This window comes from Thermobia domestica, chromosome 3 (genome assembly GCF_964235325.1).
Source record: "Thermobia domestica chromosome 3, izTheDome1.hap1.1, whole genome shotgun sequence".
NCBI classification, from domain to species: Eukaryota; Metazoa; Arthropoda; class Insecta; order Zygentoma; family Lepismatidae; genus Thermobia; species Thermobia domestica.
In genome coordinates this window covers 18,115,909-18,137,238 of record NC_137456.1, presented here as the reverse complement: position 1 = coordinate 18,137,238, position 21,330 = coordinate 18,115,909, and the positions used below count along the sequence as shown (strand labels likewise).

The 21,330-nt window shown below is 36.8% G+C and overlaps 1 protein-coding gene across 1 annotated transcript in view; it reads left to right on the top strand.

Annotated features, from left to right (window-relative positions):
• GTPBP1 (GTP-binding protein 1) overlaps window positions 1-21,330 on the top strand; it is a 62,034-nt gene that overhangs the window by 7,346 nt on the left and 33,358 nt on the right. The window contains exons 3-10 of the mRNA XM_081750521.1: window positions 97-208; window positions 3,784-3,964; window positions 5,511-5,689; window positions 6,912-7,075; window positions 10,867-11,105; window positions 14,756-14,900; window positions 17,204-17,386; window positions 21,009-21,144. Of these exons, the coding sequence (XP_081606647.1) occupies window positions 97-208; window positions 3,784-3,964; window positions 5,511-5,689; window positions 6,912-7,075; window positions 10,867-11,105; window positions 14,756-14,900; window positions 17,204-17,386; window positions 21,009-21,144 (1,339 nt within the window). The remainder of the gene's footprint in view (window positions 1-96; window positions 209-3,783; window positions 3,965-5,510; window positions 5,690-6,911; window positions 7,076-10,866; window positions 11,106-14,755; window positions 14,901-17,203; window positions 17,387-21,008; window positions 21,145-21,330) is intronic.

Below are 21,330 nucleotides of genomic sequence, written 5' to 3'. Positions count from 1 at the left end.
TGCATTAAAAGTTTACCAGGGTGCCTCTGAGGCACCCCCTGGGCTTTCTCGGATTAACAAAGTTACTAAAATCAGTATTTTTTTTTCTTTAAATAGACATCCCTTGTGAGTCCAACAGAAGAACAGTTCGATCTGCTGCAGAAGAGACTGCAAGAGCGCATTGAGGATGGAAGAGGGGAAACGATATTTGAAGTTGGCGTTGGAGAAGGTTTGTGGAAGGCTTTCTAGTATTATTTTGCATGTCAGTTGAATAGTTAATTGTAAACAATTTTACTTACATTTGGTTCTAATTCTAGCCGTCATCGTAAGTATTCAGCAGTCACTAACAATCAACTTGTCGCTACTTTATTGAGAGTTTTGATTTACCAACTAAACCTCCTTTATATTGCAATATTTTGTTTGATAGAGTCTAATAAAAGTGCGGGATATAAAGCCTTTCATCTATTTTATTTACAAAATAAATCGCTATAACAATTTTATAAAGTTTCTTTTAAAACACTGAATGTTTTCAGAGTTAGCACAGTCCTTGGTATACACAATAGATGCTTCGGTGTAAAGGTTCAATATTACTTTAGATTACGAGGAAACTGCTTCGCTCATTGCAGGCTCCAGAGATAGGTTTAAAGGAACTCCATAGCCCATCGCAGCCTCAGGAGAAAGATGTTGATAGGTTATTGCTCAGCTGTTGTTTGATGCCTCTGTTCTCTTGAAGTCTTCTTTTATAGACGTCTCCTTGAAAGGGAGGTCGGCCATCTTCGGTTTTCTTCCGATCCGTCTTCCATCGTCTGCTGGTGTTTGTGTTTTGAACACAGTAACACGTGTTCTTGATTGAAGCATATGTTTATAGTAGTTACCTATACGTGAGGGTGTGAAACCTTGCAATATATTTACTCTATCTGTTCGGAAGAGAAAACCAAGTCTGCCCGTGTGTTAGAGGTCTTCACGGGCTTGAATTTTTAGCCCGGCCGAGCTTGTGCCATAATCAAATGATTCCGAAATAAGCTCGAATTACAGGAACTTAATAATTCACGCAAAATTCCATTTTTATTTACAGCAATTAGAGGTTTAATTCTGCAGCTGTACTTTAAAAGTTCTCCAGAAAAAACGGTTCAATAAATATCGTTGTACAGTATAGTTACAAAGTTAGGCCAGAAAAGGCCCGAGAAATATGGTTGTATATTTACAGATTTAGGGTCCGAGCCCACACAGACCTCTACCGTGTGTCCGTCCGGGAAACAAAAAAATCTCAAGAGATACGTAATGGATCATCATTAAAGATGAAATGAAATGAAAACCAAGAGAACGATTATGCCGGTTAGGCTAAATGAGACGGTGATTATGAGAAATGAATGAAATGGTGGAATGAAGACAGTAATAGGAAATGGGAGAACCCCTGAGAAAACCCACGAGCACGGTGTTTGTCCACTATAAAGTCCACATGGCGCGAGCTGGGATCGAACCAAGGACCCCAACCACCGGAGGTGAACGCTCTACCGCTGAGCCACCGCGGTCCTTAGGATCATCATTAAGTTTGGCCAGGATGTAGAGGGTCATAAGCAGTGTTGCCAATTTGGGGTAAAAGTCACTAAATCTAGAGGACTCTACTTCCAGATAGCGACAAAAAATGATATTTCCGATTAGCGACCTTTTGGATGATTTTTAAATGACGATTTAGCGACTTATTTACAAATCTAGCGACTTTTGTATTCGGAACAAATCAAGTACTTTTTATATGTCCGTTTTCCTTTGACTTATTTGAATCAGTCCAAGCGTCAAGGTGTTCGGCAAATATACGTACAGCCTATATTGCGAGTGAAATCTCCAGAATCCCGCTTTGTTTTCTGATAGGTTACAGTGGATTAAGATTTTTTTTTTTATTTTAATGAACTTCGTGAAATTTCACGCGAGAGAGAGAGAGAGAGAGAGAGAATGAGAATGAGAATGAGAATATATCACGAATAACTTTTTAGGAATTATTCACCCAGATTGGAGTCATTTCACCTTCCATTAGTGGCTTTTTGTGTCAACTTCTTGGCAACACTGGTACTGGTAATGTTACCTAACGAGTTCGTTAATGGAGGGGATCCATCCGCCGGAAGTGGTAGAAATCAAACATTTCCGATTTTGGCGTTGATCACTATTTAGCAAAAAGTAATTTCTTGCAATCGATTAACCGTCTCAGGAATACATTTCATCTGTAACCTTGACTCTTTAATAAAATCGGAAGTGATAGGAATCCATTACAACTTCTAGTTGTAGCATTCATGTACATAGAGCAAAAATTTGATTTGATTTTCAGTTCAGCGTCTCTTTGAGCAGCGAGGCTATATGAGACGTGGACCTACAGCTTAAAGGGGGATTCGAACCCATAAGCTCCTGCCGGAATCGGACCCAGGTCTCCCACCTAGAGCGAAAATGATAAAGAGATAGCGAGGAGCATTTCTTTTGGAATCAGTTTAGCGTTCTAAGAACAGGTACCATGTTTTCTATTAACCTTCTATTCAAGCCGGAAGTAAGTGGCAGGAATCAACGGTTTCTGGTTTCAACGTTGATCGCTATAGAGGGAAAGCATTAATAGATAGCGAGAAGCGTTTTTTTCTTTTTTTTTTTTTTTTTTCAATCAGATAAACGTCCCAAGAACATTTTCCATCTTCACTCTAATATCTACTAAATCTGGAAGTGGTAGAAATCTGCTACCACTTTCGATGTAAATGTTAATTCAGCAAATATCACGTCATACAAACCTCGTGGTATCCTTATCGTCTTCTCGTGGTATCCTTATTTATAAAACTTCCACATACTGTGTTCCTCCATATCGTCCATATCATTTGCCTTTTTATTCTTTTTATTTATTTATTTATTATTATTATTATTATTATTATTATTATTATTATTATTATTTACTATGCCTTCTATCATTATCACTAATAAGGTCACTTCTTTTAAGGTAGTGTCCTAACCAGTTTATTTTTCGTTTCTAACGCCTTTACTATTACAGTTGTCACCAGTTCCTCCTTCACAAGCTTTACGCTTAACGAGCTTCGAAATTTAGAAACTTGTATTTTACCCCCAGATAAAAATCGATTGAAACTAAAGCTTATAGATAAGGAGCAAAAAATTAGGATTTCTCCTGGACCAGAACAAGCCTGCGGCTAATCGTTACTATTTCCTCTCGACTACTACTTATGATGGCTCTATATCTTGGTATGTTTCATCTTGACTTCATAACTGGTTTAGTACCTGGCCAGAAAAAGAAAATGGTACGGATGTGTATGTGTAAACGTGACTCTTTATATGCAGATATCATAAGTTGAAGTTTGGTGGAAGAACTTCTGATTGGTACCATTCTAAACAAATTACATTGTGTCATCGTTCGTGTACATAGCATTATCATCTTCCTGGTGGTTGTTTGCTTTAGTTTTAGTCAGTGTTTCTCCCTGAGAATAAGAAATTTTCGAAAATTTTCAAGTTTAGACTTCTTAAACGAAAGTGTTACTAGTCAGAATAGCAATAATGATGCTTTCCAGAATGAATTTAATTCTGTCTGTGCCTTTTCTCTCCAATTATTGCTAACACACAGATTTTTTTTCTTTTCGCTCCATTCAGCTATTTATGAGCTCCATATCTTCATTGCTAATACTTCCACGTGTTCAGTTCGTTAATTCAAGCATATCTGCAAGTAGAGCATAAAATTTATTATAATTTTAATGATTTTCGTCGATACTACGAGTTTACAATGTTAACGAATTGTTCTATAATAGCAACTGGAATGTTCCTTTTCAGATGGTAGTGAGAGTGGGCTGAAGGAAGATGAATATGAAGCCTCGGTGGCGACACTTCAGTCTCTCGCTGCAACACTGGATGCTGACTGTGTCCTTTTACGCCAAAGGAAGTTGGAGCAAGGTATCACGGGACAGTACCTGGTTAGGCGACGCGTAGATGAACAAGACTTTTTGGAAATCAGGTGATTTTTTTTTCTGGAAAGTAAGTTTAATATTAACACTAATAGACTTTTTGTAAATTAATCGTTGGTAAAGAATACGAGTGATACTTGTGTATGTATGATCGAGGAAAATCATGCACGCCAAATGTCGAACTTCTCAGTGAATTTCAAATAATAATAATAATAATAAAAAAAATGTGCGACTAGACTAGGAATCAAACTCAGGTTGCCGGCTTACCGTGCCAAAGCAGTCACCGCTATGATACCCAGAGTAAAGATGTGTAGCTGAATAGGGATTGGACTGAATGGTTAGTACACTTGCACGGTAAGTCGGGAACCAGAGTTCGATTATTGGCGCAGTCATCGTATATTTCCCACACACTGAATTCCGTTGAATTTTTTACCCATATAGTGGGTAGTCCAAACTCAATTATTCTGTTCAGTTATGATCCATGTCTAACTGATTGTGATGTACGTTTTCAATGGTGTAAAGGGACAAGATTTGCCGATAGATGTCACTACAATCTTCGTATCTCTCCCATGCATTTTTTACCTTTCACGAAAATTTACAATTTCTTTTACAAATTTCAACCTAGAGAGTTCAAATTTTTAGAGAAGGAACTTCATAACCTATCAAAGGGAACAAACCGTGCCGATTTTTTATTTAGAATTTTCTTTATTGTTGAAGCAGTTCCATTGTTAAAGATTTAGATAACCATTTCAACAATCAAGCAATTTCAACAATGAACAAAATTCTAAATAAAAAATCGGCACGGATTATTGCCTTCGATAGATTATGACGTTCCTTCTCTAAAAATTTGAAGTTTGTAGGTTGAAATTTGTAAGAGAAATCCTGAATTTTCGTGAAAGGTAAAAATATATATATATATATATATATATATATATATATATATATATGGGAGAGATACAAAGATTGTAGTGCCATCTATCGGCAAAACTTGTCCCTTTAAACCAACCTTAATATATATAACGGGAAATCGAACTCAGGTCTGTAGCTTACCATGCTGTTACATTAATCAGTATCGTACCCAGTTTACACTCTGGTTAGCATTTACGAGTAAAAGTTTTTGTGTTGATCAGGAAGCGGACTGGGTAGCATAGTAGTTAACGCATTGGCACTGTAAACTGGAGAACCTGGTTCGATTCTTGATCCAGTGGTGTATGTTTTTCCTCTTTGAATATCATTCAGTTTGCATACATGTGGAGGAAAAAAAATGAAATGAAATCTTTAAGTTTTACGTCCCACTGTTATTCCGGTTAGGCTAAAGGAGACGGTGATGGTGAGATATGAGTGAGATGGTGGAATGAAGAAAGTGGGAGGAAACGGGAGAACCCCGAGAAAACCCACGAGCACGGTGTTTGTCCACCACAAAGTCCACACTGCGCGAGCTGGGATCGAACCAGGGACCCCAAGCACCGAAGGTGAACGCTCTACCACTGAGCCACCGCGCCCCCTACACGTGGAGGAATTGGTATGGTATGCGAAAAAGAAAATGAGTTATTTCCTTCATTTACTATAAGATTTACATATTTGTCTTATCTCCAGGGTTGCAGTGGTAGGAAACGTAGATGCTGGGAAATCGACGCTTCTTGGTGTATTGACGCATGGAGAGTTAGATAATGGAAGAGGCCACGCGAGACAGAAGCTTTTTAGACATAAACATGAAATGGAATCAGGAAGAACAAGTTCTGTTGGGAATGACATCTTGGGATTTGATAGTACAGGTAAATTGTTCGTGATCTTTCCAACGTTGTAAAATTTTCTCTCGTTTTTCTTTCGTATATATATATATATATACACACTGATAACCGTGTTCCCTTTTCCCCCAGTATTTGGGATGTGAAGTAACTAATAATTTTGTGTTCTTTGTAGGCATAGTTGAAACGTCAATGGATGTTGGAAATATTGTTTCCATTTATATGAGGGGATATTCCCGATTTGAATGATTGGTTATCCCAGTTCAACTAAAAGTAAGTAAGTATAATTTATGCACGCGAAAAGGAAGCAGTAGAGGTTTTATTTCTTTCGTACTGCAAGTGTTCAATGTGAGATACAAGCATAACACATCAAGTATGGAATAAATTTTTGCAGTGATGTGTGCCAACATGTCAGCCAATATTACTGGAAATGGCGTGGTAAACACGCGATCTCTGACAAAACTCAATAAAAAGGAAGTAATCCGGAATGATATTTAAGGACCGTACTGACGAACGCAACAATTGAGACTCTTTAAGTAATCATTGAAAATTGTGACAGTTCTGAAAACTGCAATGATAAAGCGCTGTCATACTATTCTGCTAAAACACGAAGTCCAGCATTATATTCCTGGACCTGCGGGTATAGCTATTGTGTCAGCGCCCAAATACGTAGAGTTCTTCAGAGTGCCTTCACAGATACTAACAAATAATAATAATAATAATAATAATAATAATAATAAATCTATCGATAGGGAATGGCACAAAGAATGTTAATTTGGGTGGCACCACGTTTGTTGTTATAAAACAGGATGGAGATTTGTCGAGTATCCCCATGTCTACTCGTATTCACTTCCCAGGAATGTGGAATGCTGTTTCATCATTAAACTCCAACTTTCTTTTCCATGAAGTATAGCTGATTTGCAGAGGAAATTAGTATAATTTTTTGCGAACCGTGTTATCAAGTTACTCATCCAAGTATGATCTACTACAAATCATGTTTCTAATTACATCGTATGACCAATGGTATGATCTTTGTGATACAGCGTTCGAGCGTTGTTATATCGAAAAACTTTCTGTGAGATCATTTTTAATAAATTAAGGAAGGTAAATTTTCATCATATTGGTGACGTTGGTTGTAAAGCGTAAATATTTTTTTTTTTTTTTTCAGACTTGAATTCTCTGTAGTATAGTTTATTCATGAGGATAAATAAAATAAAATAGTTTTTAAATTTTGTTTCTAATATTCCAGGAAACGTTGTTAATAAACCAGAACATGGATCTCTTGATTGGGTGAAAATATGTGAAAAATCGTCTAAAGTAATAACGTTCATTGACCTGGCTGGCCACGAGAAGTACCTGAAAACCACAGTGTTCGGAATGACGGGTCATGCGCCAGATTTTGGGATGTTGATGGTACGTATTTTTCTGTTTTATTCAAATAAAAATCGTAGCAGTAAATGCAGATATAAGTAAACTTTGCGAAGAGTAGTTATAGAGTTTTAATTATCACCTCGAAAAATCGAAGCTACGATCATTAAACTTAATAATGTTAATCTTCTGTACATATTCACCTCTCAATGCGACGCATTTTTCCCAACGATGGATGACTTGGCGGAGATCGTGGTTGTAGAAGTTTTCATTTTGGTTGTTCGGAGAACGTTCCAAGAAGTCATTCCGAAGGTTTCTTCATGCGCGGAAAAACGAGGAGGTCACTGGATGCCATGTCTGGAGAATCCGGAGGCTGAGGCAAAATTTGATAGTCTACAGAAGCAGCATGTGTGACTATGTCCTGTGAAGAATGAGCCGAGGTGTTGTAGTGGAGCAAAGAGAACCTCTTGGACAGTTTCTCTCGACGTTTCATCTTGATAGCTGTCTGTTAACTCGTCAGGACATTTCGGTAGTATGCTTCTGTGATGCTTTCCCCGTGCGAGCATGATCTGTTAGCACTACACCATGTCAGTGTTAGAAAACAGTCAGCATCACCTCGCCCGACGATGGTTGGATCTTTGACTTTTTCGGCAGTGGTGTTCCACATGTGTGCCACGCTTCCTTTGCTCCTTTGTCTCGGGGTACACGCAGCACTCGTCCATGATGATTAGGCGGTTTAAAGAGGTCACCTGGATTGGCCTGTCACATCGTTCGGCAGGCTTTTTGAATGCTTGTGAGCAGTTGTGGAACCCAGCTGGTGGCGACCTTTGTCATGTGCAAAATGTTGTGCAAGATTTTGTAAACTGATCCATGACTGATTTTCATTTTTTCTACTTTCGCCTCGATTGTGATACGCCGGTCTGCGAACACCAAGGCCTCTACTTCTCTTGCGATTCTCATTTCTTCACAGAGAGATGGTCTGCCACTTCATTCTTTGACATTCAGACTTGTCTATCCACACTCAGGGGGGCACGGTGGCTCAATGGTAGAGCGTTCACCTCCGGTGCTTGCGGTCCCTGGTTCGATCCCAGCTCGCGCCGTGTGGAATTTGTGGTGGACAAACACCGTGCTCGTGGGTTTTCTCGGGTTCTCCCGTTTCCTCCCACATTCTTCATTCCACCATTTCACTAATTTCTCATTATCACTATTTCCTTTAGCCTAACCGGCGTAACCCTGGGACGTTAAACGTAAAGATTTCATTTCATTTGTCTGACCACACTGAAAGCGTCTGCGCCACCTAACTACTTGTCATATGATGATGCATTGTTGCCATAAACTTTCACCAACTCAGCATGGCTTTTTGCAGCGTTCTTTTCCTTCAAATGCAGACAACGAATTACTGCACGAAACTCTACTTTATCAATGGGTGGGCTGTTCCATTTAGTTTTGGCTTCGGTAGCGGCGTGCAACGGTACTGTGGCGCGGGGATTTTAACGTGTACGAGGACTACAGAAATGTACCTGTAAAGAAACAAAAATTAGTTAAGTAACTTTATTTATCTGAGGTGATAATTAAAACGTTATGACTAACCCTCGTACATCCCATAAAAACCTTGGAACAATTATATCGTTGTAATAGTGCAGTACTGGGATATCTATTATTTCGAGAATACATTTTTCTATTTCCTACTGTACTTCAGGATATTGTTGGGTAATTGAGCGTTTAATGATTATTTACTCTCCCAAGTATTTAATTCTGTTCAAATATATGCTGCCGGAAACATGAAAAAATGAACTTTGAAGGTCCATAGCTCTAAAACTATGTGACTTACCGCAGTCGGTTCAAGACTTCACTTAGGAACTAGTATGTACTCTATTCAAATTACCATGTTTCAGAATCCTGTGGTACTTCCGCAACATTTTTTGCAGAGGCTGTTTGGCTACGCGCATATAATTTGAAGTACTCACCAACTACCTTTATAAAAATTTGCAGAATTCTGATAGGATATTAGGATAGGGCACATACTAGTTCCTAAGTAAAGTCTTGAAGCGACTACGGTAGGTCCCACAGCTTTGGAGCTATGGACCTTTAAAATCCATTCTTTCATGTTTTCGGCAGCCTAACTCCGAAAGGAAGCATTTGTGCACCCAGGTTGCTCTATACCTCCCAAATGTTGTCGGTGTTGTTTTGAAAAACCCTGTATATATATGTACTAGACCCTCGCTAATCCGGCCATTCCTGGCACATATGGGTGCTGGATTATTGAGTGTCTGACATTTATTTGATTTATTTATTTATCTTGTTTTTTATTTATTTTGAAAACATAGGGGATATAGTGTACTGTACTTTATTAAATCAAAGGATATAATTTTAGAACATAAAGGATACACTTTATTAAATCCAAGTATACGTTAATTTTCAAAGAAAACAGTCCTTGAGTAGTATCACTCACAATGAAACATGTCCCTAATTTTTAACTGTCGCAGTGATGATACGCGACGGTGGCATGCTTTGTCACGCAACCGAACTGTAAAGAATGCTACAATTTCGAATACGTACAGTATATAAAGCATTGCGTTGATGATTTTCTGTTGAATAATTATTTCATTATCACTCCAAAAATACGTCATCTCTAAATAGTAGTAAAATGGAAATCTGTATTATTATTATTTTATTTATTTATTTTCTAATACAATCTTTGTCCAGAAAATTCGGTTAACACTTTCAGCCCCATGTGTATCTTTTTGATACACAGTGAGGGTTTACTGATGGACCACGTGTATCAAATAGATACACATTGGCTGACAGTGTTCATAGCAAACTGTAGTCTGGTCCCGGGATGAAATTTACTCAAACAGGGTTGGGGCTGAAAGTGTTAATGTATCTATGTTTAGAATGGATTGTTGTCTTACCTGTAACAACAGGCACTCTCCTTAATCTTATTCAATCAATATCATCCGTTGAAATGCTATCCTTAACTTCACTTAAGCACCCGTTTTATTAATTTATTCGTATACGTTTCGATGACTCCTTGTCATTAGCATCGGTATGCGATTGTAGGGAATTTTTACTTCGAAATTACTAACTTTGTATACGGTCCTGTAGTAATTTCAGTTTATAAACATATACCCCATAGAGGTCAGTAGTAAAATTTACACTGATTCGTGGTCTGACATAATGGTAAATTTTCACGTACGTGGAATAAAACTACTATTATACTTCGTTAACCGGAAAAAAACTGAATTTTTTACTCCAATAAACAACTTAAAGGATTGATGAACTTCAGTTCCACACAATGCATAGTTTTCTGTTTATGTCTTTGGTAAAATAATTCGTGGATGAAGAACCAACTTAATTTTAATTCTGTGGCTAGAAATAACATAAGATGAGAAAATATTCTCTGTTGAAAATTGTTCAATCTTCAATGTCGGTTACTCGTTTCTTTTTTTCTGGGGGGGAAGGGGGGCGAACTTCAACTTCTATCCAACTGTTGAACCCATCTATAAGAACGTTTCCTCTATGAAAAACGTTTTGGCATTATATTAACTTAAAATTTAACATTATATGAATTCACATCAACCAATATACAAATTCTTTAGTCATGTACCGATGATGATGACAATGGATCGTGGAAACGCATATGAATAAATCAATAAAACGAGTGCTTAATTGGAGTTTAAAGTTAGTGTTTCACTTACAAATATTGTCAAGTTCTGTATTGATTTTTTTTTTTTTTTAAGAAGTTACTCGAATAAGCCTTCGAGAAATTAAATTATTTTCGTAGATGATACCTCTCCTGTTTTATCATTAGTAATTTTTTGTGTTTTCTTGATTAGGTTGGAGCAAATGCTGGAATAGTGGGCATGACAAAAGAACATCTTGGGCTTGCTCTGGCGTTAAACGTACCGGTGTTCGTAGTCGTTACAAAAATTGATATGTGCCCACCAAATGTCCTTCAGGATACCCTTAGGCTTCTGGTTCGAATTCTCAAATCTCCCGGCTGCAGGAAGGTTCCTGTCATGGTCAAATCAAGCGACGATGTAGTCATCAGTGCCACGAATTTCGTATCGGAGAGGTACAGCGTTCATTAATAAGCATGAATAATAGTATTTCATGTTAACTTTTGTGTATTGGGTTGGAGGTGCTCTTGAATTGAACGAGGTATTAACCCATATATTAAATTTATCTATGTACCTACACAGCAGCTGTCATTGGCAATGCAAATTTGACATTTTTTAAGATGATTATTTATTATAGAATGTATCTGTATTGGTCATAAAATGCCAGAAAATAATAGAAATAATTTATCTCTTTATTGGTTATATAGATAATAAAGATTATACGTTTTTCAAGTTTATTTTTCAAGTTAGGAGAATGGATCAAAAAGTAATGCCTTCTGTGGCATAAAATATGTCTTAATGAACATATGACAGCAAAAGGTATTACAGATCATAGCCTGAACTGTCTTCTACAGAAAATTACCATTCAACATGGGACCGCGGTGGCCCAGTGGTCGAGTGTTCACCTCTAGTGCATGGGATCCTTGGTTCGATCCGTGATATATGTTCTAAAAACGGCTCCCACGGACCACAGAGCATTATTCTACAAGTCAAAATAAAGCAAAAAATATGTATATCTGTATACCTTTCGAGTCTCCGTCTGGTGACACAAGTTACACTATATAGCAACGTTGAAAATAAAGAACCGTAGATTAGATCTACCAGTCTATCAAATAGTTATATCGATTCTTTCCAGATGGCAATAAAGTCGATATTGATTAACACTAGGATCACTTATTAGTTTGAGCTCCTCCGTGGCTAAGCGGTTAGCGTACGCGTCTTTGGCGCGGGAGACTCGGGTTCGATTCCCGGCGGGAGCTCATGTGGTTCGGATTCCACGTTAATCAGTAGGTCCACGTCTCATACAGCCTCGCTGCTGAACGGGACGTTAAACTCAAAATCAACTCAACTCAACACTCATTAGTTTAGCAATCGATTCAACTGCTTGTTGTATTCGTAGAGTAACGGTAATGGCTCCAAGTTAATCTGCGGCGTTGCCACATTGTGCAATTTTGATTCCTCATAACGACTGAAGGAGGCCCTGGAGCGTAAACAATCATATAACATTCTTGCTTTATTTTGGCCTGTAGAATAGTGCTCTGTGGTCCGTGGGGCGCCCAAAAGTAGGTATATAGTCCCGTACAGATCAACTCATTATTTTTTATATCATTTCTTATTATTATCCATCAGTTCCTTTATTATTTGTTTTTAATATATTTTACTTATGTCTTAAGGTCGGAACAGCCGATGCAAATAAACCTATAAGCTAGAATGTTACACTTGATCAATGCAGGGGTGTATATCTACTTTTGGGCCACCCTGTATATATATCGGGTATTCTAAGTATATATCTTAGGCAAGACATTAGGTTCATAAGAGATAAAAGAAGTTATATCTGAAATATTCTGGAGACTTAAGCTGCCATCATCAAAAGATTCATGTTAACAAAAGAATGAAAGCATCATTTGAAGAGCTGTCGTATGAATAAACATATTCTACTGTTGCTTTATTATCAATATTGTTTTATTGCTTTATTCAGAAAGAAAAGATCGATGATTGATGATGGGAATAAGTCTGTTGCAGTGTGGAAAAGGTAAATATCTTTTGAGCTATAAGGATATTTCGGTATGAAGTTGGTAAGAATGGGTAGTCGAGATTTGTTAAAAGGGAGCATCGTCGTACGAGTGACTGTTCTTCCTCCGTCATAGAGTAATAATATAATATTGATTCTTTATATGTTAAAAAAAATTTAAGAGTAATTTTTCTTTAGGCCATATCAAATTTCTGTTCAATTAGTGTACATATTTGATTCTGATACAAGCGTATTTTGTGTGTGAAGTTCGCTTGACATAGGATGTAGTCAGTTAGAGTTATTTGTAGCATATAGTGTATATACACACACAGCGTATTCTGCAATCTTCGTGTAAACGTATCAACATCATATAGAGGATCTCAATGTGAATGGAAGATGTCAGGGAGCCGTTCCTTGAAACCATCTAGGATATTTCAACATTGAAAGTGCAGTAGAGATAGCACAGGGTTGGAAATTGAAGGTAATTTCTCTGATTACTTGCAAAGTGAATAGTACATACATAGTCCAGCCATGTTAACAATGTAGTATTGAGGGATTGTGTGTCCATGCTATCCTTGACTGTAGCTGGATCTGTTCCAGTGGAAAGTAAATGGTGTGTATTCAGATCCGTTATTACTTGATGGATTGGCCCTACAAAGATATACAGGGTGGCCCAAAGTAGGTATACAGACCCGTACTGATCAACTCATTGCTTTTTATATCATTTCTTATTGTTATCCATCAGATAGATTTAGTTTCTTTATTATTTGTTCTTAATGTCTTTTCACTTATATCTTAAGCTCGGAACAGCCGAAGCAAATAAACCTATAAGCTAGAATGTTATACTTGATCAATGCAGGGGGTGTATACCTATTTTTGGGCCACCCTGTATAGTACGACCTATATTATTAAGTTATATTGACGACCAATTTGGAATTCCTGTTCTGTATTGTATCGTTTAGTACTTGTTTGCTGGTTCGGTTTTTTAAATCAGATAACCAGAATATTTGTTTGGGATTCAGTAATCCTTTCGAATATTGAAGGTAAAATATAATTTGGAATCCTAACCACATAAACTCGTATGGGAAATTACGTATGTGACACGTGTCAATTCACATATCACCTTTTACGTCCGGTGTACATTAAGTGGTGGACTGAGTGAGTTCACAACGTCCATTGTTATGGGTCTGTACATCTAATGGATGTACAACTTGATTCAGAGATACAGTGTCACCCCTTTAATTTCATTGTTGTTGTTAGACAATCCATTGTTTTCAACTAAAATCGATCGTCTATAAGGGTGAAAGAGGGTTAAGGGATTTACCAAGGATTTTCAAATCAGGCTGTAAACTTAAACAAAGGGAGGCTGCAATTGAATTGCAGGGTGTATTATGCTTTCAGTTCCTTTTTTAAGTAAAATTTTTGTTGTAGAGGTGGTGATGCCTAGATAAATATTTTTTAAGCTTTTGACCAACTCTGAAGTTTGGAGATCAGCCCACAAACTCTTTGACAATTAGATAAATGCATAAAATCGTTCCTTGAGGGGAAATAATCACTGGAGTTAATTTAATAATAAAACTGACTGTACCGTATTATACCTGTATATTCTGTGAAAAATTTCAAAAATATTTCTGTTGGATGGAGCGGAGAATCGGGCTCGATTTCTGGTTGGAACTCGTGTGGTTTGGATCCCACGTTAAGCTTTGGTGCTGAAAAGAACGCTAAATTCTAATCCATCAACAATCCTCCCGTCGTAATTAGTTCTATTTTTAGGATTGTGTGAATCAGTTTTTCCAAAAACTCGTACAAGTGACTTTTTCTTCGCTGATGCACTTCGTTTCGCCACAAACTTCCCCATCACAAACAAGATTGGTGCAAATGATAGCCGTGTGTAGTCTGTAACTTCGTTGAAGGTGACTCATTTTTTAAATTTGTCTTGCTTATATCTGGACTATAGTTCTTCGACATTTTTGAGTAATTTTGAAGACTTCTGTGTAGTCCTAATGTATTTAATCAAGTATTACCGAACATTTTATATTACGGTACCTATACACATATTATATATTATTATATATGTATTGTTTTACTTTGTAGGTTATGCCCAATATTTCAAGTCTCCAATGTAAGTGGTGAAAATCTTGATCTCTTAAAAATGTTTTTGAATCTGTTGACCACGAGGATGTCAAGTCACGATGATGAACCAGCTGAGTTTCAGATTGATGATACCTACTCTGTTCCTGTGAGTATCTAAATAAAAAAAACTTAACTAATTAATTCGATTATCATATTATACACAACACTGATCGTTCTTACAACGTCCTCCTGAGATATTAGTTGTAAGTTAAACCTTGTAATGTGCAGAGGTGCCACAGTACTGCGCGTATATTACGGTAATATGTTTTTAAGTGATATTGTTTATACATGATAAATGATTTAAGAGGGTAGACTACTAAATATTTTTCAAAAGCTAACAATTTTTCTTTTGTCGGTTTTTTGTAAGTGAAAAGAGATAATGAAATGTAACCTACCACAATAATAGATAATGTTATACTACACCTGAAAATACGAATCGGAAGAATGCCATCCATATAAACTACATTGTGACCAGAATTTGAATTACCCAAAAATCTAGGTTAAGGCAGCGACTAGAAAAATGAACTCAACGGTAATTGATGACTTATCATGTTGTCTATGTTCCTTGTTAACTACTTTTTAAATAGTATTTGTATTTGTTTTGTAATAACTTACATAAGTTTTACAAAATAAATAACTTACATAAGTTTTACAAAATAAATAAGTTATTACAAAATAAATACTAGTTAAAAAGCAGTTAACAAGGAACATAGACAACATGGTAAGTCATCAGTTACCGTTGAGTTATTTTTCTAGTCGCTGCCATAACCTAGATTTTTGGGTAATTCAAATTCTAGTCACACTGTAGTTTCTATGGATGGCAACACTGAAAATTATTCCGATTCGTATTTTCTGGTGTAGAATAGCATTACCTATTATTATGGTAAGTTATATTTCATTATCTCTTTTCACTTACGAAAAACGGGAAAAAGAAAAAATTGTTAGCTTTTGAAAAATATTTCGGAGTCTGCCGCCTTAAGTGATCATGCCAGAAGTAGAATTTGCCCCTCATACCAATTAATAGTTTAAATTAATTCTAACAGTGTAAACTAGCTTCTGAGCGAGGAATGTTGAATGATTTTATTTCTTTTATTTACTAAAAAACAAAATATGTTTCTGTATTCAAAGATGGAAGGAATTTTAATTTAATTACTTAAGTTCTTATTTTTTAACTGTTATCAATTGTTAACTGAATCAGGTTATTTCATTTTAGAGGTACTTCCACCGACATATGAAAATAACATATCTTATTCACAAATTTAAATGTGATATGCTATTTTCTTTTCTCGTAGATTGTACAGCGGGGGACACTTCTAAATGGTACAGCCATATGGAGATTTACGGCTAAGGTGTACCATTTAGAAGTGTCCCCCGCTGTACCAAGTTGCCTGTTGTGAGCTTTTTTCCTGAAGCAATCTTGATGTAATTTCACATATAGACGGGAAAAAGGGCTTTTTGTTTTCTTTTTAGTTAATCAGTATTTTTGTAGAAAACGATTTTCGTAATACTTCTTTGAATCGAAGAATAATGCAATTATATGACGATTAATTGTGTTAACTACTTGTTTACCAAATTCTGAAAGTCACGTTATTTACCGAATGGGATTTAGCGGATATATATATATTAAAAAAAAAGATAAATGGAATTATTAATAGATTGTTAGTATAAATACGAAGATTCACTTTTTCTTTTCAATGTTATAATGTTAAAAAGAATGCACATATATCAATAATTTAATCGTAAAGATTTGGTAAACTAATCATATATTCGATGTATCTTATTGATGTCAGCAATTTTAGAGGTTAATTGAAGGACATCTTTTCTGGAAAATTAAGAAAAAAGTCTTTCACAAAGATGTGAAAACAAGAATAGGCATTTATTCTTAACTAACAACTAACTAAAGTCATAGTAGCTCTTTTTTAACGGAAATGGGAAAGAAGCGAGAAATTCTGATATATATGCAAACTGAAGATTAGTATATACGTAAGCATTACGTGTAGGGAGATGGATGGATGAATATAATAATCCCCATTAGTATATAGCACAAGGAATCGTGCGTTTCAAAGGTTTAACCTCAAATTACAACATTACAAGACATTACAAATAACAATTACAATTATACGTAAAGCTCGGAAACACATACCAGTGTCATCTAGAGTTTTTCGAAGTAGCCTCCAAGGAATCCACCACACACTGCCAACGAGGAATTGACCACACCCGAGTTCGTTGATGTGGTAGAATACCAACCAGATAGTCGGAGTTACTCAGAATAATTACTTTTTCGTCTTAGATTCAAATAGTAATGTTTAATAAGACCTAAAAAATATATTAAATGTACAACGTAATAACGATAACCTTTAATGTACTAGAAATAATAATAATACGCTTTTTGTCTTTCCTTTTTTTCAGGGCGTAGGTACTGTTGTATCAGGGACAACATTAAAAGGAGTCATTAGATTAAATGACACCCTTCTTCTTGGCCCAGATCCTTTGGGTCATTTTATCCCAATTGCTGTGAAGAGCATTCACAGAAAAAGAATGCCTGTGAGAGAAGTGCGCGGAGGGCAAACAGCATCATTTGCACTCAAAAAGGTATATTTCAGAATACTACTTGTATTTTGGTAAACTTAGACCCAATCCAGAGAAAATATATGTTAGTCTGTAAGCATAGTTTGTGAAATAACTTTTTCTTTTTTTTAATAATCAGATGATCATTCTCTAGCTAAACTTAGTAAACTATTTCATATTTAGTACTAGAATTCTCAGGTTCGATTCCAGGCTGTGTGAGGGGGGCGCGGTGGCTCAGTGGTAGAGCGTTCACCTCTGGTGCTTGGGGTCCCGGGTTCGATCCCAGCCCCCGCCAAGTGAACTTTGTGGTGGACAAACACCGTGCTCGTGGGTTTTCTCGGGGTTCGCCCGTTTCCTCCCACTTTCTTCATTCCACCATTTCACTCATTACTCACCGTCTCCTTTAGCCTAACCGGCATAACCGTGGGACGTAAAACTTAAAGATTTCATTTCATTTTTTTCCAGGCTGTGTGAATCGGTGATGGACATTATCATGCCCGTGGATTCTCTCGGAGTTCTTCCGTTTCTTCCAACATTCTCATTCCACGAATTATTTGATAATGATCTGCTTAAATTAATCATCCTTTAGGGTTGCTACTGGTCAAAGAAGTCAGGGAAAACTCAGAAACAATGGTGCAGGTCATGGAAACTCACGGAAAAAGACTAGAAATCAGGGAAAGTCAGGGAAATTTTATAAACGAAATATATATATTTTTAACATTGATTGCACACCATTTTCAACTTAGCCAACCATTAATGATCACAATGTGGAACGTTGTTCAGATTTTTATGGGTGGTAAGTGGAATGTACGTATGAGCAATTGATTATTTCTCTCTATGGAATAAACGTTCCCATATATAAATATTCATCGTTATTTATTCCTTATTTATATATCAACGTTATCCGACACTTGTCATGAAAGTCGGGGAATTTCCTGCCAAAGGTTCAGGGAGAAGTCAGGGAAATAGATTTCTCCAGATCAGTAGGAACCCTGTCCTTAGACTAAAGAACATAATCGTGGGACGTAAAAGTGAAATATATCTTTTCATTAATTACAATAAATTGTAATTTCAGTGGCAATTACAGCACTGAAACTTACTATTTTGATGTTTGCTACGTTATATAAAGGTCACTGCAGGTATTATTCTAGGTGAGGTGCGAGGGAGGATCTAAGGTTACAAGGTCGATATTTCTGGAGTTTCGTCTGTTATAGAGGAGTGAGGAGTGTACGGTAATTGTAATATATGGAGTTGGTAATTGTGAGAGTTTCATTCACCCGCCAACCACACAAATGGCAACTCGTTTGGAAAACTGGTCTCGTGAAGAAGTGCGCTCAGTTATTTAATTTCTGTGGGCGAAACATATAACTGTGGCTAAAATTCACCGGCAGCTGGTAGAGGTTTACGGAGAGACTGTAATGTCTCATCATCATGTCGCAGAATGGTGTCGAAAGTTTGCGGTTGGTAGAGACAGAAGACCACCACGCTCTTTTGCTAGGACATCATCGACCACCCTCCCTACAACCTGGACCTCGCTCCAAGCGACTTTCATCTGTTCCTGCACTTAAAAGAGCACCTAGGAGGACGTTGCTTCGCTTGAGACGAGGAAATGAAACATTTCATGACAACGTGACTGAACACGGAAGGACAGGATTTTTACCAGGAGGGAATCTTCAAACTCATCCCACAAGTGCCTCAAGCGATATGGAGACTATGTCAAAACATAACCTAATGTATATACTATCTGTTGGCTGTATTGGTTGTATGAAATAATAAACACATGTTTCACTGCAGGCTTTGTAACCTTACTTTCTGATCACTCTTCGTACTAATATATGATAAATCAACAAGTTATTCTGATCCCTTTTAGAAATGTCGACTAATGTGGCTAAGTAGTTCGTGCATGTGGCCTATATCAGATGTGGTAATCTTCCTCGTATTGAGTATTACGGTCATATATGTAGCGAGCAGAAGACTAACTACCTATACGGCACGAATCTAGCCCACGCGGACGACTTCGCAGTTTCATCACTTTGATGGCCGTGTTACGAAACTTTTTCCATTAGAATGTACGTATATATATGAAGGGTACAATTCAAACTAACAAAAATAGTAGCTACATTCAATTGCGTGTGGCGTAGTCGCCAACGCTCTTACCTTTGGTGTGAGCGGTCCCGAGTTCGATTCCCGGTAGGGTCACTCGGTGGAAAAAGTGTCAAAGCTTTTTGAGACCTGCCATCCTGAGTAAGGTTTTCCTGGGTTTTCCTCATTCACACCAGGCAAATGCCTTGATGGTACCTAACACAAGTCCCAGGCCACTTCCCTTCTCTCCCCAATCCTTGCTTCCTTCCTTTTCCTCAGAAAGTGATCGCCGAGAGACTTCATCCCTCATACGTGATGGGCTAACATGGCCACATATATTAGAAAGATGGTTAGTATAAACACAGTAGAGCCTAGAATAGTATTGACTCTTTCATCTTTATTTACTTTCTATATATATACATTCCTTTTAAGTACCTAAATCCCTTTTTATAAAGATTTTACAAAAGCTTGATTGAAATAGTGGAAAACACGATGATTCATGAAAATATGAGTTAGTAACTTTTTTGATTACACAGAACAAAAGTAATTGCAGCATTTTCCGCTAGCGCGCGCACAACTTTATTGAATTCACAAAAGAAATTACAGCCTTGCTCGCTGGTCTAGTGGCCAGCTCGCGCGTCTTCAGTGCGTGCGATCCTGGGTTCGATTCTCGCTGGGAGAACCTTGAAAAAGTTTAGATGCATTACGGTGGTTCGGATTCCGCCTTAAACTGTAGGTTCACGTTTTACATAGTCTCAGTGCTGAAAGAGACGTTAAACACCAAACCAGCCAACCAACTGAAAAGAAATTGCATCATGTGCAACAACTATGTTATTTTTTTTTGTTTCAGTCTAGCCGAAAATGCCTGATCATATTTGAAATAGCATGCTATGGGCTCATTTTTCACATTAAAACATAATCAGTTGTAAAAAAAAAAAAAAAAAAAAAAAAAAAAAAAAAAAAAAAAAAAAAACCTACAGTTATATTTTGAAAGTCTCTTTTCGATTAGATTACTCACGGTACCTTAAAAAAAAAATCGACCCATATAGCACTGTCCAGGAACTTGATGAAAGAAGCAGAAGCGGCTTTCGAAGCCTTATACACGGGTATTTTTGACAGTAAATATCTGTTTTGGTGATACTTGATGCATATATTTAATATATGCTTTGTATGTTTGCAAACGAAATTTTTCAGTAGGTCGCTAAATGACAATGTAATTGATACGAATAGACCACCAATTATTCCAGATTAGTTCAAAATGCATTGAAAAATCTGAGTTTCTGTTAAGTATTGTTCTAAGTTAAATTAAAATTGCGTAACTGGTAAGAATGATTAAAAGAAAATCTGGCGTTAGTTTACTGTGTAATAAGTATATTTATTGTTGGGATAAACACAAGTTTAATCTTAAAATCTGTTGAAATTCCGATGGTTACTGAAATAGGGAATAGTCATCAGCAAAAGAAACTTTTGTATGTGTGTGTATGTTGTGAATAAAATGAGTTTTGTTAGAGAATATTTTTTATTGTATGTAACCACTGTTTAAAATATACTGTTCGTGTTACAGATTAAACGCTCTCAGATAAGGAAAGGAATGGTGATGGTATCGCCGGCAGTTAATCCAACTGCATGCTGGGAATTCGAAGGAGAGATCCTAGTGTTGCATCATCCTACGACAATCAGCTCACGTTACCAAGCGATGGGTAAGCGGATGAGTCATTGTAAATTTGAAAGTTCATTTTAGATTTTGAAGTTGCTTCATAATATTTTAAAAACACAGCAAGTTTCGACTTTTAGATAAATTAAAAGATATTATTTTTCTTCCGATGAACATACGAGGTGTGTTCAGAAAGTATCGAACCTTTGATTGGCAAAAATGCATTTATTGA